The 17,502-nt window shown below is 46.6% G+C and overlaps 1 protein-coding gene across 1 annotated transcript in view; it reads left to right on the top strand.

Moving 5' to 3' along the window:
* The first annotated feature begins 758 nt into the window (after positions 1–758).
* LOC120759576 (serpin B6-like) overlaps positions 759–17,502 on the top strand; it is a 29,354-nt gene continuing 12,610 nt past the window's right edge. The window contains 4 exon segments of the mRNA XM_058420285.1: positions 759–900; positions 1,527–1,636; positions 2,014–2,191; positions 12,816–12,953. Of these exon segments, the coding sequence (XP_058276268.1) occupies positions 2,024–2,191; positions 12,816–12,953 (306 nt within the window). The 5' untranslated portion in view covers positions 759–900; positions 1,527–1,636; positions 2,014–2,023.

The following is a 17,502-nucleotide window of genomic DNA, read 5'->3' on the forward strand; positions in this document are numbered from 1 at the left end:
ATTTGTAGCTGCCCTCCCCTTTTACCTTCCAGTCTCATCCATTTAGTGCCTTGATCCATTTCAGCCGGGAGCTGAAAGGAGTTTTTGGCAGCCTGTTCCAGCTATTGCTGAGCATCCTGCATAGATGTGGGTATTTGATGCTAAGAAGTGGAGCAGCATATAGGCAAGAATGGGAATGAAAGGATGCTTTTATAGCAGATGTCCCCGTGAGGTATTTGTGGAGTGAGTGTCTTTCTTTCACCACCCCAGGACAGCTGGGTTTATTGCCTGCCACCTGGTTCTGGTCCTTTAACAAAGAATGTAACAAAAGGGCACATGGTGTCTATGCAATGTTTGAATGACAAAGCCTTGATTTTAATTTTGTTTTGCTACTGTTCTATGTTTATGCTATTAATATTTTCTTAGAAGCCATTGTTTACCTGTATAGTACCAAAGACACAGCTGCAACAGTTGCTTTCCTTCCATTGGGATGTGTTTTGTGGCTCCTGTTCCTGGAATAATAAAGGAAGTGCAAGCGCTGCACGGGTGTTTTTCTCCTTTTTCAGTGCTGAATTATGCACATCTTGTTCAGTCTGTGGCAGGAGGAGAGGAGTTCTGGCAGCGGGTTGGGTGTCGCTGCCCCGCTCCAGGCGGGCGCTGTGGCCGCGGCTGTCGCCGGCCGGACGGGGACGCGGCCAAGCGGCCTCGGCTGCGCCGGGGCTGCGCGGGGCGGGAGGGGAGCGGCGCAGCCTCCGCCCTGTCCCCGCCCGCGGGGCATCCTCCGGGAACGGGGCGGTGTCGGGAAGAAACGCGCAGCTCGTTCCCGTCTCCCGAAATCGCAGCGCTCTTCGGGCAGCGCGGGCTGCGGGCTGTGCAGGGCTTGGGGTGCCAGGCTTGCACGGGTGGTGCAAGGAGACGAAAGTGAGGGCGAGTTCTGGGGTATCGGTTTACATGCTGGCTCGGGAGGTGCTGGTGTTTTCTTCAGCACAGAGCTCGATAAAAGAGCATTTTGAAGGTGCCGTGCCGATTGTGCGTCTTCGGAGAGAGCTGACAGTGATTCTTGGAATGGCTGTGGGAGGGTCGTTCAGGAAATGCGTAAATTCTGATTTAAACTCCTCCCCGTATTTGGTTCTGAAAGGAAGCAGCAAACCTGACAGTTCTGCTTTAAGACGTGTGAGGAAAGCTGCTGTGTGAGTGAGATGGTTGGGGTGTGCAGCTCTGTGAGTCTGAAGTACTTTAACCTGCAGTCATGCAGCACAATTCCTTCCAATTTCCAGTTATAGCGAAAGGGATTTTTTTTTTTTTTTTTTTAATATAATGCCATTAACTTGGAGTAATAAGTAAGGATGGGATAGATGAGTAATGTAGAGAAGAAACATCCTATATAGAAAATATTATATATGCTTGGTGTGGTTGGGGTTTTTAGTTTGTTTGGGAAGTTTTGTTTTTGGGGTTTTTTCTGTTTGGTTGTAGGGGTTGTTTTTGGGTTTTTCAGTAAGCGAATCTTGCAGTGACAATGAAATTCTTGCTACTACTCTTTCTTTTAGGCGAAGTCCTGCTGCTGACTTCTCCCAGCCCGGCTGGCAGGTTTAAAACCCAGCGTGCACACGTAGAGGCAAGCTGCAGCTACCACTGAAGGTCTGTTGACTTAGAGAAGGTAAGAGTTGGTAATTCTGCTCTTCTGATGTGTAACTTTGTCTCTGGTGGTCCAATAAAGGCAAATTATTTTCTGTGTGAAGTCAGAGAGATTCTTTCAGCTAGCCCTGACAAATTGCTTTTGTGTGTGATCACCTTAAAAGATGTCCCACTGTGTAGGTGTGATTGAAATCCAGTAGCAGACTCTAAATCGCTGAAATAATTCTCATGTGTAGTATGGGATCTCAGGTGCTTGTGGCACCAAATCAGTCTCCAGTGAGCTGATAATTTTCCAACCTTTACTTCCTGGTTTACACAGGGAAGTTTGAAAGGGAGAAACAACTGCTTTGTATTCAAATAAATTTGTTCCATTTTTTTTTCCTGTGTTTTATGTCCCAGGCTCGGAAGCATGGAGAGCCTCTGTGCAGCAAACACCACTTTTGCTGTGGAGCTGTTAAGAAAGCTGTGTGAGAGGAACAGAGGGCAGAATGTGTTCTTTTCACCATTTAGTATTTCTTCTGCTTTGTCTATGGTTCTGCTGGGTTCAAGAGGTAGCACTGAAGCCCAAATAAGCAAGGTAAGTCAAAATAAAGTTAAAATGAATGGCATTTGGTTTGATCATATGAGCAAGAGATGTGTTTCACAGACTATGACATGTGCTAAACTCTGATTATCACTGTGGTGTGAGAGCGCAGAGCACTTCCTCTGGTGTGTGTGTAATCACAATCCATTTTCATTGCTTTTGAAGGGGGAGATTCCTTCATTATGAAAATTAAGAGTTTCCCACATTTAGTTTGTGGGGGTCTTTGTTGTTTTTGAGAATAATCTTCTTTAATATGTAATTAGGAGATACCTGGAATTTTTTAATCGATCATTTGGTGGCTTAGTTGAGGAATGAGGACTTTACAATTAGAAATTGTAAAGCAAGTATGTTTTGTTCCAGCTGGGAAACACAGGGGGGTATCTCCTCCAAACTCTGTGTACCTGGTTGAAACAAAGTCCAGGTTTAAATACTCATTGATCGTACAAAGCCACACCTCCTCACCTGCCCATTCCCCGACTATTCTCACTTCGTATTCTATTACTCACACTTCCTGGTGGTCATGAGTTGGGGTCTTGGGAGGAAGGCCAACATCTTCCTCAGGTTGATCTTTGCTTCTGGGAAGGCGCAGTGGAGGTTTGGCTATTTTTCAGGTCACTTTGTTCTTGCCAAAGACTAGGAGCTTGATTTTGCTGGATTCCAGCTATAGCTTTCTGCTGAATTGATTTCTCACAATACCTAAGTCTTGCTTTATTGAATTTTCACAATATACATCTTATCTTTTTACCTAGCAACTAAATTCCTACATGCGCTGCTACCATTTCTTTCTGCCTAAAAAATTATGCTGTGTAATGGTTTTAATTTAATAAAACCGGGCAGAAACACTAATTAATGTAGGGGTTTTAGTATTAGTTTTCTTTTTGTGGGAGGGAGAGATCAGGAGAAAAAAAACAAAGCAGGCTTAAACTTAAAAATGAACAAAAATAGATTTATTAACATATATTAAAAGAATGAAAGAAAAAAAGTTGATTAAAAAACCCCAAAAAACCCACCTTAAACTAAAACAGAATGACACTTTAAAACACGATTCTTTCCTCTTACAAACTACTGACTTTCTTATTGAGCAACATAGAAAGACACAACTTAGGATTTTTAGTCAGTTTCACTATTTAGACATAATCACTCATTACTTTAGGAGAAGAGTCTCTCTAAGATCTTTTATGAAGATGTTTGCCACAAGACAAAATAGTCCAGTGCTCCTAATGTCATACATCTGCTTCTGCCTGGAGTTTTCACAGACTGTGATGTTCTATCAGCAAAGCTTCTCAGTGTATCTGGGGTACTATTCATGAATACTTCTTCTGATCTAAAATTATCTTTTTCTCAAAGGCTGAGACCTCTTTTTAACCCAAGAGCAGGGGCTTTAAAGTTCCTAAATAAATCTCAATTACATCAGTCCTTAATTTTGATTAGAATAGCATTCTATCCAAATAATACTAAGATGCTGCAAAGAACAGTTCATTTCTTCATAATTTACCTTAGAAAAGTCCAGTTAAAAATGTCCACTTCTTCAATCCTATTCCAATATTACTAGTTCTTTCACTTCTAATCTAACTGACTTCATTTAGTGTCTGTTCTAGTATTCTTTGTTTTCTTTCTTCTTTCTTTTAAGGAAGAATTGTGCTTTAAAAGTTTCATGTTGTTAGTAAAGGGTTAAATCCGCTCGGGCTTGCAAAAAGCTACATGCAAGTGCCGAGGCTGCAGGAACTGGAGAAAACGCAAAGCTGTGCTGATGGAGGAAGCTGATAGATGTCCTTTTTTCCACCCCTCAGTCTCATCCAGGGTGGCTCGGCTCGGAGGTGTTATGAAGCTGCAGGCTTTCTTTCTTTGCTGCCAGTGGTGATAAAGCTGGGCCATGTTTTGACCCTTTCTGCCGCAGTCTGAGCACGTGGCCAGCACTGCCGAACTGCAGCCGCCTTTCTTCCCTGCCAGCAATCAGGGGAAAGGGGCTCAGCCGGTCCAGGCCCTCCCTGTGCGGGCAGCGGCCCTCGGAGGCCCGGCTGAGCCCAGCCCGGCCGCCCAGAGGGGCAGCAGAGCCCGGCCCCGACCACATGTCCTCATGGCAGATCCCCGAAGCGAGAGAGAGACTGATCACCAGCCATTAGTTTTAAATGTCGCCTCCAAAGTCGCATTGACATTTCCCATTGGTTAACTTAGCTGCTAATATCCTGGCCAGCTTTTTGATAGGTCCCTGTTCTCGTCCCCAAACAACTCCACGGTTAGGGCAGGGAAAAATATCTCACATTTTTCTATAACTAGAAAACAAAATTGTGCCAACCCATGATAGCTGCTCTTCTGCTTTTGCAAAAATCGTTACACAAATTGTATATATTTCTGTTTTCATTTTACTTGCTTAAGCCTGTTATACACTTCTAAAATTCTGAATTATCTTAGCCATATATGTTCCCCATTTCTGTGGCTTTATAAATTATTTTCTATTCCTTCTTTGCTTGGGCTTCAAATCATATGACACATGTTCTGAAAATGAAGACAGGCACATTAAAAACACTTTAAAAATCCCACTGTCTGCATTTCAAACTGGTAACTGCAACTTGGTTTATTCCTTTTTAAAACTTTACTCAGATACCAAATATCTCTTGGCATGTGTTTGGTATGGGAAGTGACAATATTTAGTCCCAAACCAGTCATTTTGGTGCAGATGTTTGCTTCTTTTGCAATGTAGGGGAGGAGTATAAACTCCTATTTTGTTTCCATGTACTTTATAAAAAGTTTCTCAAAAACCTACATTGTTGCCATAACTGGAGATGTTCACAATCCATCTGGACACAGTCCTCGACTCTCTAGGTGTCCCTGCTTGGGCAGGGCTTTGGAGTAGATTGTCCCCAAAGATCCCTTTCCACCTGAGCCATTCTGTGATCCTGTACCGCTTGCCTTGAGGGCAGCGAAATCAGGGCTGCTGACTCTGTCACTCCCTAATTTATGACTTGTGCAACTTCTTGATGGGTACATCATATATGCCTTGCAGAGTAAGCTCCAAATGGGAGGTGTAGTGAAAAGTAATTTTGCTTCATGTCACTGTATTTGACTAAAAAGTAATTTTAATATAAAAACAATCATGCTGATCGAGTGTGTTTATTGACGATATGGACACTGGTGTGTGTTGGCGGTTAGGTTTGTTCCTTTTTTTTTTCCTACAGAATTTTTCCCCATAAGAAAAGACGAAGAGCTAAGAGACTAAGTACTGGTGCTTAGAGGGTGCTTGACCAACAAAAAAGACCCAGGAGGGGGAAGATCATCTGAGTTTTGGGGGAGGGAAAAGGACAGGTCTGGGGGAGCTGGGGGTTTCTTCTTGCTCTTGGCATCAGAGAGGACAGTCAGGCTGCTGCTTGCTGTGGGAGGAGTCCAGTGTCAACAGAAATCTGGTCCTGGGAAATCTACTATCATCCACCAACTGCTCGTGTGCCCAGGAATTCTGAGCTCCTTTGCTCCTGCTGGAGCTGGGCCAGCCCTGTCTGGCTGTTGCTGCTTCTCAAGCACTACTCACTTTGCCAGGACACCCCCTGTGGTGGTTTCAGGCAGATTTTGGGAGAAACTTTCTCACAGGCCGCCTTCCCCTCCTCCAACTGGTTTGGGAAAAAAGATTTCTTTAGAGAGAAGTGGAAAAAACCTGTTTATTAAACAGGCAAAGCACTCCCAGCACAATACTCGATGACAAGAGCTTCGTGCTGCTCACGGAGGGATAACAAACTTAAAGAAAGTCTCCTCGAGGGTCGTCACTGTGCTCCACCGCTCTGTCTCTGCTGACGCTGGGAGAAAAGGAGATGTGCAGGGCTGGTCTTGGTGGGGTGGGTCCCTTGTGGAGGCCTCCGGTGCTTCCCCAGGTCCTTAGTCCGGAGAGGTTGGAACAGTTCCGAGGAGAGGACAAAAAAAGCAAAAAGGAAGGAAAAAAGGACAAAAAAAGAAAAAGAAAAAAAAAAGCAAAAAGCTTCAGCTATTCTACAGCGTCTAACTATGCTAGCACTAAACTAACTAACTGCCGGGGCAAAAAAACAACAGAGCTTCTTTTGTCTTGCCGTGTTCCAACTCCCTTGCTTCAAGGTCACTCCGATGAGCAGGGTTTTCCTGGGGAAAAACAAACGGCGCTTGCCCTCTCCCCTGCACCCAACAGACGATTGGGGATACACAGTCACCCCATGACATCTTCTACCCTTTATCTCCATATCGTTGACTTACAGACAGAACCAATATATATTCCACATAAAACTTCCATCCATTCTCCCCACAGAAAAAAAAAAAGAATACAAGCAATACTCTCTCACTTACACATTTCCTTCTATTTCATTCTGCGTGGTTTAAAGTACAGACAATGGTAATAATATTCAGCAGACAGTGATGTTTGTAAATGATTTTCACTCAACAATCAGATCTCTCTGAGGTACACATCGTGTTGTTCCATCTTTCTGCATTATCCACTATGTGCAACTTGGTTCCTGAGCAAAGACAACTTCACGAATGGGTTTGTCTGAACTTGAGGCAGACTTGATCCACACTGTCTTCCCTAACAGACTTCTGGCATGCACTACTGGGACTTTATCTCCATCTATTGTATGCAGAGGCTCAGCCTGCGCAGGGCCTGCTCGGTTGGTGGAGCCTCGGGTGTTGACCAACCAGGTGGCTTTTGCCAAATGCTGCTCCTAATTCTTGAAAGATCTCCCACCCAATGCTTTCAATTGGGTTTTTAACAATGCATTGTGCCTCTCCACTTTGCCTGCAGCGGGTGCATGGTAGGGAATATGGTACACTCACTCAATGCCATGTTCCTTAGCCCAGGTGTTTATAAGGCTGTTCTTGAAATGAGTCCCGTTGTCTGACTCAATTCTCTCGGGGGTACTATGCCTCCACAGGACTTGCTTTTTAAGGCTCAGGATGGTGTTTCGGGCAGTAGCATGGGGCACAGGGTAGGTCTCCAGCCACCCCGTGGTGGCTTTCACTATTGTGAGCACGTAGCGCTTGCCTTGGCGGGTTTGGGGAAGGGTGATGTAGTCAACCTGCTAGGCTTCCCCATACTTATACTTGGACCATTGCCCGCCATACCATAGGGGCTTCACTCTCTTGGCCTGCTTGATGGCAGCACACGTCTCACAGTCATGGATAACTTGAGAAATACTGTCTATGGTTAGATCTACTTCTCGGTCTCGGGCTCACTTATAGGTGGCATCTCTGCCCTGATGGCCTGAGGCATCATGGGCCTATTGTGCTAGGAACAACTCTTCCTTGTGTTCCTAATCTAAATCAATTTTTGAGACTTCTATTTTTGCTGCCCGATCTACTTGCTCGTTGTTTTGATGTTCCTCATTAGCTCTACTCTTGGGGATGTGGGCATCTACGTGGCGAACTTTCACAGGTAATCTCTCTACCTTGGTAGCAATGTCTTTCTATTCTTTAGCAGCTCAAATTGGTTTCCCTCCACGCTGCCAATTAGCCTCTTTCCACTTTCTCAGCCATCCCTACAGAGCATTGGCTACCATCCATGAATCGGTATAGAGGTAGAGCCTCGGCCACTTCTCTCTTTCAGCAATATCTAAGGCCAATTGAACAGCCTTGAGTTCTGCAAGTTGACTTGATCTACCTTCTCTTTTAGTGGCCTCAGCAACCTGTCGTGTGGGGCTCCACACGGCTGCTTTCCACTTCTGGTTCATTCCTACAATACGACAGGAACCGTCAGTGAAAAGGGCATAATGTGTCTCCTCTGCTGGCAATTGGTTGTATGGTGGAGCCTCTTCAGCCCGTGTCACTTGCTTTTGTTCTTCATCTGTGAGGCCAAAGTTTTCACCCTCAGGCCAATTGGTAATTATTTCCAAAATCTCAGGGCGATTTAGTTTACTCATACGGGCGCGCTGCGTAATAAGAGCAATCTACTTGCTCCATGTGGCATCAGTGGCATGATGGGTGGAGGGAACTTCCTTTTTGAACATCCACTCTAGCACAGGCAGTCGAGGTGCCAGGAGGAGTTGCGTCTTTGTACTAATCACTTCCGAAGCGGCTTGAACTCCTTCATAGGCTGCTAAGATTTCCTTCTCAGTTGGGGTGTAATTGGCTTTAGACCCTCTGTAGCTTCGGCTTCAGAATTCCAGGGGTCGGCCTTGAGTCTCTCTAGGCACTTTCTGCCAAAGGCTTCAGGACAGGCTATTGTTCTCGGCTGCTGAGTAGAGCACGTTCTTCACATCTGGTCCCGTCCTGACTGGGCTAAGGGCTACTGCATGAGCGATTTCCTGCTTGATCTGGGCAAAAGCTTGCTGCTGCTCAGGGCTTCAGTGGAAATCGTTCTTTTTGCGGGTGACTAGGTAGAGAGGGCTCACAATCTGACTATACTCGGGAATATGCATCTTCCAGAAACTTATAGCACTTAGGAAAGCTTGCGTCTCCTTCTTATTGGTTGGTGGGGACATCGCTGTAATCTTGTTGATGACCTCAGTGGGAATCTGCTGCCGTCCATCTTGCCACTTTATTCCTAGGAACTGGATCTCATGAGCTGGTCCCTTAACTTTACTCTTCTTGATAGCGAAACTAGCTTCCAGGAGGATCTGGATGATTTTCTTTCTCTTCTCAAACACTTCTGCTGCTGTTCCTCCACACAATGATGTCATCGATGTACTGTAGATGTTCCGGAGCTTCACTTTTTTCCAGTGCAGCCTGGATCAGTCCATGGCAGATGGTGGGGCTGTGTTTCCACCCTTGGGGCAGTCGGTTTCAGGTGTACTGCACGCCCCTCCAGGTGAAAGCAAACTGAGGCTTGCATTCTGCAGCCAGAGGAATGGAGAAAAATGCATTAGCAATGTCAATTGTGGCGTACTACTTTGCTGCTTTGGACTTTAGCTCGTACTGGAGTTCCAGCATGTCCGGCACAGCAGCACTTAATGGTGGAGTCACTTCGTTTAAGGCACGGTAGTCTACAGTCAATCTCTATTTTCTGTTAGACTTGCGCACAGGCCAGATGGGGCTGTTGAAGGGTGAGTGGGTTTTGCTGACCACCTCTTGGCTCTCCAGCTCACGGATCATCTTGTGGATGGGGATCACAGCATCTCGAGTTGTTCTATACTGTCGGCGATGCACTATTGAAGTGGCAATTGGCACTTGTTGCTCTTCCACTTTCAGAAGACCTACAGCAGATGGGTTCTCTGATAGTCCAGGCAAGGTATTCAACTGCTTAACACCCTCTGTCTTCACAGCTGCTATCCCGAATGCCCACCTAAATCCCTTTGGGTCTTTGAAATACTCATTTCGGAGGAAGTCTATGCTCAAAATGCATGGAGCTTCTGGGCCAGTCACAATAGGGTGTCTCTCTCCACTCATTTCTAGTCAGGCTTACATCAGCCTCCACTAAAGTAAACTCTTGTGAACTCCCTGTCACCTCAGCAATGGAAACAGATTCTTTCCCCACATGTCTTGATGGAAGTAATGTGCACTGCGCACCAGTGTCAACCAAGGCCTCGTATTTTTGTGGTTCTGATGTGCCAGGCCAACGAATCTACACAGTCCAAAATACACGGTTTTCCCTAGCCTCTACCTGGCTAGAGGCAGGGCCCTTCTAAGCCTGGTTATCTTTCTTTCCTTGAGCATATGTCTTAGAGGTTCTTTCAAGGGGGTCGGACATGTTATCGTCATCATACCTGGCAGTTCGGCTACGGGCAACTGGAGCTGCTTCCCTTTTGGTGGAACTCCTTCTTTGAGTCTTAACTTCTTTCAATTCACGCACCCGTTGTGCCAGGGCAGCCGTAGATTTTCTATCTCATCTGTTCATATTTTCTCTACAGTCCCGCAGGAAGAACCACAGCTCAGCACGTGGAGTGTATCCTCTCTCCCTAGCCGGGGAGCGTCTACGTTGGCTACTAGAACTTCTGATCTGCACTGCTGAGATTTGGAGAAGGTCCTCTCTAATCTCCTCCCTGAGTTTCTTATGGTTCTCATCTATCTTATCTTTCAGTTTCTGTAGACGTGTTTCTACAGCTGCGATCCTGGCATGTGTTGGGCCATGCACAGCATCTGCATATGCTCGGAGCTTCTTTGCCATATCAAGCACTGTTTCCTCCATGTCCTCCCGCTTCATTACTGCTAAAGCAGAAGCGTATTCTAATGGCCCGAGTCGTATAAGTTTTCGCCACATCACAGATGTACATGATACCAAGTCTGGGTTCTTAGTGTTTATATCATCTGAGAAAACCATCTCTGCCACTGCCATTTCTCTCAAGCGTTGAATCCCTTGTTCTATGGTCTTCCATGGGGTTTGCTGCATATAGAGATCATCTGCACACAAGTATCTTTCTGCCACACTTCCTAGGACCCGTATCCAGAGACTGCAAGGACTAGCCTCTCTCATCATCTCCTGGTCGATGACTGGATCATGTGACAGGGATCCCAGATGCCTCGCTTCAGTGCCATCCAGAATTGTAGCCTCGCCTGCAGCATCCCAAAGACGGACTAACCAACTAATTATAGATTCGTCAGGTTGTCGCCGGTAATCTTTTCTTAGGCCCCGAAGGTCTTTCAGGGAAAAGGAATCAATATTTGCTTCTGATCCTGCGCTAGAAGCTTTGGCTTCTGATTTTGGTGAAGGTCCTTCTCTTGGGTCATCATCGTCCACTGGTCGATCGGTTTTGACTGTATGCTTCTTTGCCGGAGCAACTGCCAGGGGCTTAGGCTTACTGTCTGCTTTAGCTGCCAACTCAGGTTCAGGTTCTAGTCTAGCTGCTGGCTTCATAACTGGGGTGTTGACTGTAGCCTGAGTGACTGGGGTGGCTGTTGATTTGTATCCCTTCCCCCCTGCCTCTGTCTGCTGCCCTACAGTCTCTAGCAATGTGCGATAAGCATATGCCAGGGCCCAGCTTACTGCAGCCATCTTCTCCCCTTAGAGCCATCATGGTACCTCTCTTTCAGGTATTTCCCCAACTCCACTGGATTCTGAATTTGTTCCCGTGGAAAATCCCAGACTACAGGGTCAGAGAATTCCTTGAGGAGTTGGCCCATATCCTCCCATTCTCCACACCACTCAGGATTTCCTCTGCCTGGGTCAGGAGTTTTATCAGCCTCTCTAGAAATCTCAGCCCATATTCTAGAGAAGCTGCAGACTGTATAGAGGAGGCTTACCAGATGACATACCAGAAAGATGGTCTCTTTAACACTCAGGGGAAACTCAACATTCTCCAGCAATGATTTAACCGATTCAGAGGAGAAGAAGGAAACAAAAGACTGCAACGCTTCATCCTCTGCTCCTCTTCCCACAACAGGGTGAATAACCATAACCATGACCCATACATAGTAGGAAAATATCTCAGCACCTTTATAAACTTCCTACAAATTATTATGATTAAACCAAGGCCAATGGCTACTCTAATCCGTGTCCCTCTGCTGTAAAAACTGCGTATTAGTGACAATATTGGGGCTATCTCTGGATATGCAAATAAACCTAAGGACCACAAAGGTATTAAGACCTCAAAGAAGCCTAAGGATCCAAAACACAGCAAGGCCCCCATCCCAAGAGACATGAGGTCAAACAGCATAATTACTGACTGCTAAATATTAATCAGTACAAAGTTTTTCCACTCTCTCGTGCCCCACGTTAGGCGCCAATAAGTTTGTGGTGGTTTCAGGCAGATTTTGGGAGAAACCTTCCCACAGGCCGCCTTCCCCTCCTCCAACTGGTTTGGGAAAAAAGATTTCCTTAGAGAGAAGTGGAAAAAACCTGTTTATTAAACAGGCAAAGCACTCCCAGCACAATACCCGATGACAAGAGCTTCGTGCTGCTCACGGAGGGATAACAAACTTAAAGAAAGTCTCCTCGAGGGTCGTCACTGTGCTCCACCGCTCTGTCTCTGCTGACGCTGGGAGAAAGGAGATGTGCAGGGCTGGTCTTGGTGGGGTGGGTCCCTTGTGGAGGCCTCCGGTGCTTCCCCAGGTCCTTAGTCCGGAGAGGTTGGAACAGTTCCGAGGAGAGGACAAAAAAAGCAAAAAGGAAGGAAAAAGGACAAAAAAAGAAAAAGAAAAAAAAAAGCAAAAAGCTTCAGCTATTCTACAGCGTCTAACTATGCTAGCACTAAACTAACTAACTGCCGGGGCAAAAAAACAACAGAGCTTCTTTTGTCTTGCCGTGTTCCAACTCCCTTGCTTCAAGGTCACTCCGATGAGCAGGGTTTTCCTGGAGAAAAACAAACGGCGCTTGCCCTCTCCCCTGCACCCAACAGACGATTGGAAATACACAGTCACCCCATGACACCCCCCTGCCTGCCAAGGATACCCTGCCATTCTAGCCACCAGCCATGGGGTTTTCCACCATTCCAGCTTGGTGCTCTCGGGGTCCCAGAGATCAGACTGCCCCGGGCTTTGTGAAATGCAGCCCCTCAAGGTTCCTGGTTCTGTTTATTATTAATGCTGTAGTTGTTGTTTCTTTGCCTTGTTACACTTACTAGTAAAGAACTGTTATTCCTTTCCCTGTAGCTCTGACTGAAAAGCCTCTTTAATCTTCTAAATTATAATAACTTGGAGGGAAGGGATTGGAATTCCCCACTCTTAGAGAGGCCTTGCCCCTCCCTAGCAAATGCCTGTCTTTCACACCAAGACACTGTGGATGTTGGTCTTTGTGCAGGTGCTTTCTCTGAAGAATGCCCAGGATGCTCACAATGGGTATCAGTCCCTTCTCTCTGAAATTAATGATCCAAACACCAAATACATCCTGAGAACTGCAAACCGGCTCTATGGAGAAAAGACCTTTGAGTTTCTTGCAGTAAGTAGCCATTAAATTTGTTATGATTCTTAGTATAATGTACTTGCTTTCTCTTTCCTCTGGAGGTTCAAGGCAGGCTATGGGATTTGCTTCCAAATTTTCTGTGCTGAGTGTCAGGAGTGTAATTGATTCTGCCAGAGCCCGGTGTCTGAACTTGGCAGAGAATCACCTTTAAATAATTTGTGTTCTGAATACACAAGCGTTGCCAAGCAGGGTAAAATCCATCAGTCTTTACTGAAGTGGCTATCTCTTTCCCTCGGAGCCCGTGCTCCATTTTAGCCTCGGCTAGCTTGGGAGAGAAACCACTTCAGAAGGAATTTTCCTTCTAGGGTCCCAAAGATCCCAGGAGCTGCAAACCTTTTTCTTTAGAGAGAGAAGGCATCCATCGATGGCAAAAGGAAAGTCTGCTGTTGGTCCGGGGGGGATCATGGCTTTATTCTGGGGTCCTGCCCCCCCAGAGTGCAGAGCTCAGTCCAGTCCCCGTCCCCTTCCCGTTCCTGGAGCACGAGACATCCCCACGTGATCCCAGGGCTTTTACCCAGGGGGAAGGGGCTAGAGGCAGGGACAAGCCACTACCCAATCAGGGACAAAGTGGGAGTGGAACAGAGTAGGGTTACATTCCAGTGTGGGAGGATGGGTGGGGAGAAGGAGCAGGGACAAACCTCGTGATACATTTTCCAAGGGAACAGGATGGTACAGAAGAAACCATTACAAAACCCAATATAAAAATGAAATACAATATAAACTCAATTAATGCACTACAACATCTCCCCCTTTCTTATTAAATTGAGAATGAGGAAGGCTCAGTCCCTGGGAGATGCTCAGAGTTCGGATCTTGAGTACCTTCAAAGCTGAAAAATATAAAATGACATCTGGTGCAAACAAACTGTCCAGAAAAACACCGTTAAGGGAAAAGGATAATTGGAAGGAGAGGGTTCGGCGCTTTCTCCTCCTCCAGGCGGCACTGGCCACCTGTGGGACTTCTGCAGGTGACTTTGAACTTTTAGGGATGAAAGGTTTCACTCACTCAGCTGGCACCCACTTGAGACCTGAGGGAGTGGACACACAGGTGTACCCACGACCCCAGGTGACCAGATCATGAGGACTTTTTGTTTTTCTGGTCACTGGATCCTTTATCATCACATCTGGTGACTTCTGCTGAAAAGTAGAACTGGTTAAAGCAGGATAAGTTAATTTAACATTTGCATTTTCCAGTTTTTTCTCCCCCCTCCTTAGACTTGCCCCATTTATGTCGCCATGCTGGGCAAGCCGGTGCTCACCTTCTAGTTTTTTGAAAAATTCCCTTTGGGCCCCCGAGACACCCCGCCCCCATTGTCCCGGAAGTCCAGAAACTGCTTCTTTAAAGGGCATTGAGATGCCCAATGTCCAGCCTGATTGCCCAGGAGACACGTCGTTCTTCTCTTGGGAGGTGGTCGTGGCACAGGCGCAGGAAGCACGGTGTCTGCAACAGCAGCTCTTTGTGGTGGCTTGCATGCATCTCTGGAACTGTGGCTTTGGTGAGCTGTTATGAAGGGAACCTTCCTGGCACACACCTGGAGCATGTCATCTAAGGTTGGAGCTGGTTCTATGGGCAGACTGAGGATAGCTGCCTTGCACTGTTCGTTTGCATTGGCCAGAGCCATTTCCTCCAGGACGTGTTCCTGGGCACCTTCCTCCTTAACCTGTAACTTGATAGCTTGGGTTAATCACTCCACAAATGTTACTAAAGGTCCTGATGGAAGCAAAGGAATTTCCTGAGCCTGCTTGAAGGCTGAGACCCATTCACTATCACCACATAGATGTTCTAATTGAATTGGCAGATTATCATTGTCAACAGCCATTTCCGGATTTTGCCAAAGCTCCAGAAGTAAATCTCTTGGGATGTCAAAGGGAACTGTAGGACTCCCTGCTAAATTTCCTTTTAAAAGGTTGCAAAAGTATTCCCTTTTGCATCCAAAATCAATCTGAGCTTTGCATAAATCCCGAGTCACTTCTTGGGGGAAGGGGTCCCAGTCACCATGGACAACACCCCCCCTTTTTGACCGTCGATGTGTGACGGGTAGCAGAAAAGTCGTAATCAGTTCCTGCTTCTGGGCTCCCGGCTCCTACCCCCCCTCCCCTCCGGGGCATGGGAACTGGGATTGTGGGTGGGAAAACCGTGGGAACCAGAGACAGGGAGGGGCTGGAAGCTTGAGTCACAATGGGCAGAGTCAGAGGGCAGAGGTTTGGGGGGTAGGGGCGGAGTCTGAGGAAAGGGCAGTGCCATGGGCAGCACTGAAGGGAAGAAGGGGTCTGGGAAGAGGAAGTGGGTTGCTCGGGTTACCAAAGGGACTGTGGGAAGGAGGGACAGACAAAGAAAGAGGCGCCTTGTGCTTGGGAGAACATGGCCTCTACCATTTTGGGGAACAAAGGCGTCTCCGCCATCTTGTGATCCCCCCACAGAACTGAAACCAGCTTGGGGATCACTAAGATGGGGGTTTGAGCACCCGGAGTGTCTGCAAACGTAAACCGAACACAGGGTTTACAAACTGGGGAAGAAGGGAGGTTTGGGGTAAGTTGAAGGGTTTCTCGAGAAATCTGGCCAGGATTCTTTGAGCAGGGGGACTCAGGAATTCGGGGAAAGCCAGGGGAGCTGCAGCTTCCCTGCCCTGTCTGGTGGGCTGCTTTCCTCAGAATACCTGAGCTTGGGGAAGGGATTTTAGGGTCAAGAGAGGGAGAAACTGAGGAAACTGGGGAAAATCCACAAAGAACTGGCGCTTTTTTTCTTTTCATTTTGCTTTTGCAATGCAAACTGAATTTTCAAGCTCCAAAAAGCAAAATTTGCAGTTTCTTTATCCTCAGGGGAGCCTGATTCAGCCAATTTATTTGCAACAGCCTCCCAAAATTCTGGGAAGCTTATTTGCTCTAATGATACATGTGGAAACTGAGAAAACAACCACCGAATTAATTTTTTCAGCTGTTTCTTTAAACAATGGATCCCCCCATCATCCAAGGCACTTAAAATTTGGTAATAGACTCTTTTTTGAGATACAGACAGCCTAGCACCCATTTTTGGCTCAGATTTTAAGTTTCTGTATCCCCTTTAACTGCGACTGGGAAACTGAAAGCAAAAAAACCTCGCTGGAGAGGAAAAAAAAAAAAAAACAAACAAAAAAAAAAAAAAAAAAAAACGGAGGAGAAACTTACTTTTTCCACCCCTGGACTGCACAGCCGAAACTGAATTTGCTATTAAAAGCGCCCTGAAGGTTTGCTCTGAAGGCAAAAACCTTCCCACAAAGGAAAAACCCCTCCCTGAGGTTTAGAGCCTCTGAAAGATTTTTCCTAAGATTCCGAATTGGTAATACTCACCAAAAATTCAGCGTGCTGACCAAAAATTTCTGTTCGAGTCACTCCACTTTGCCTGAAACTGACTCTTTTGGTGCAGAAAGGGCTTCCAGTCTTGGTTCCCAGGATTGGCTGTCCATGAGCATGTGGTCACCTTTTCTGGGAGCAGCTTGCTGTTCGGGGGGCTTCTTTGCAGCACTCCGATGGGTATTTTAAGTCCAAAGGAAAACCACAGCCTCTCTCTGTGGCGTCTGGTGGTTTCGGAGACTCCACAGCGAACGCCAAGCCTGATGGGTCTGTCTCTGCGTGGGTGGGCCACGTTTATGGACTCACGTGCCTGCGTGAGGTTCCTCAGCCACGTGCTCCATGCGTGGTTCTTCGAGCCCTCTGGGAGCCCCTTGTGGCTTTGGGCACGACACATGGGTGCCACCTGAAGTGGCTCTCTCTTTCCCTCGGAGCCCGTGCTCCATTTTAGCCTCGGCTAGCTTGAGAGAGAAACCACTTCAGAAGGAATTTTCCTTCTAGGGTCCCAAAGATTCCAGGAGCTGCAAACCTTTTTCTTTAGAGAGAGCAGGCATCCATCGATGGCAAGAGGAAAGAGTCTGCTGTTGGTCCGGGCGGGATCATGACTTTATTCTCGGGTCCTGCCCCTGCAGAGTCCAGAGCTCAGTCCAGTCCCTGTCCCAGTCCTGTTCCCGGAACAAGAGACATCCCCACGTGATCCCAGGGCCTTTTCCCAGGGGGAAGGGTCTAGAGGCAGGGACAAGCCACTACCCAATCAGGGACAAAGTGGGAGTGGAACAGAGTAGGGTTACATTCCCTCTCCCAGTGTGGGAGGATGGGTGGGGAGAAGCAGCAGGGACAAACCTCATGATACATTTTCCAAGGGAACAGGATGGTACAGAAGAAACCATTACAAACCCAATATAAAAATGAAATACAATATAAACTCAATTAATGCACTACAACACTCTACGTTGAGGGTTCTGTCATCCATTCACATATTTGGTTGTGGGACAAATGGTTCATAAGTCTTTTAGCAAAAGTCTGATAAACAAACTCATAAAATCATATGTCATGCCACTGAAGCACAAAAAACCCCACAATAAAATTCCCCCCGCTCCCCTTTTCAATGGAGTGTAGAAGTTTGTAGTGGACTGCAATAAGCCATAACAATAATATCCCTTCCTAGTTCAAAGAAGTGGTATAAATCCTAGGAGGAACG

The sequence above is a fragment of the Hirundo rustica genome, chromosome 1 (assembly GCF_015227805.2).
Source record: "Hirundo rustica isolate bHirRus1 chromosome 1, bHirRus1.pri.v3, whole genome shotgun sequence".
Lineage (NCBI taxonomy): Eukaryota > Metazoa > Chordata > Aves > Passeriformes > Hirundinidae > Hirundo > Hirundo rustica.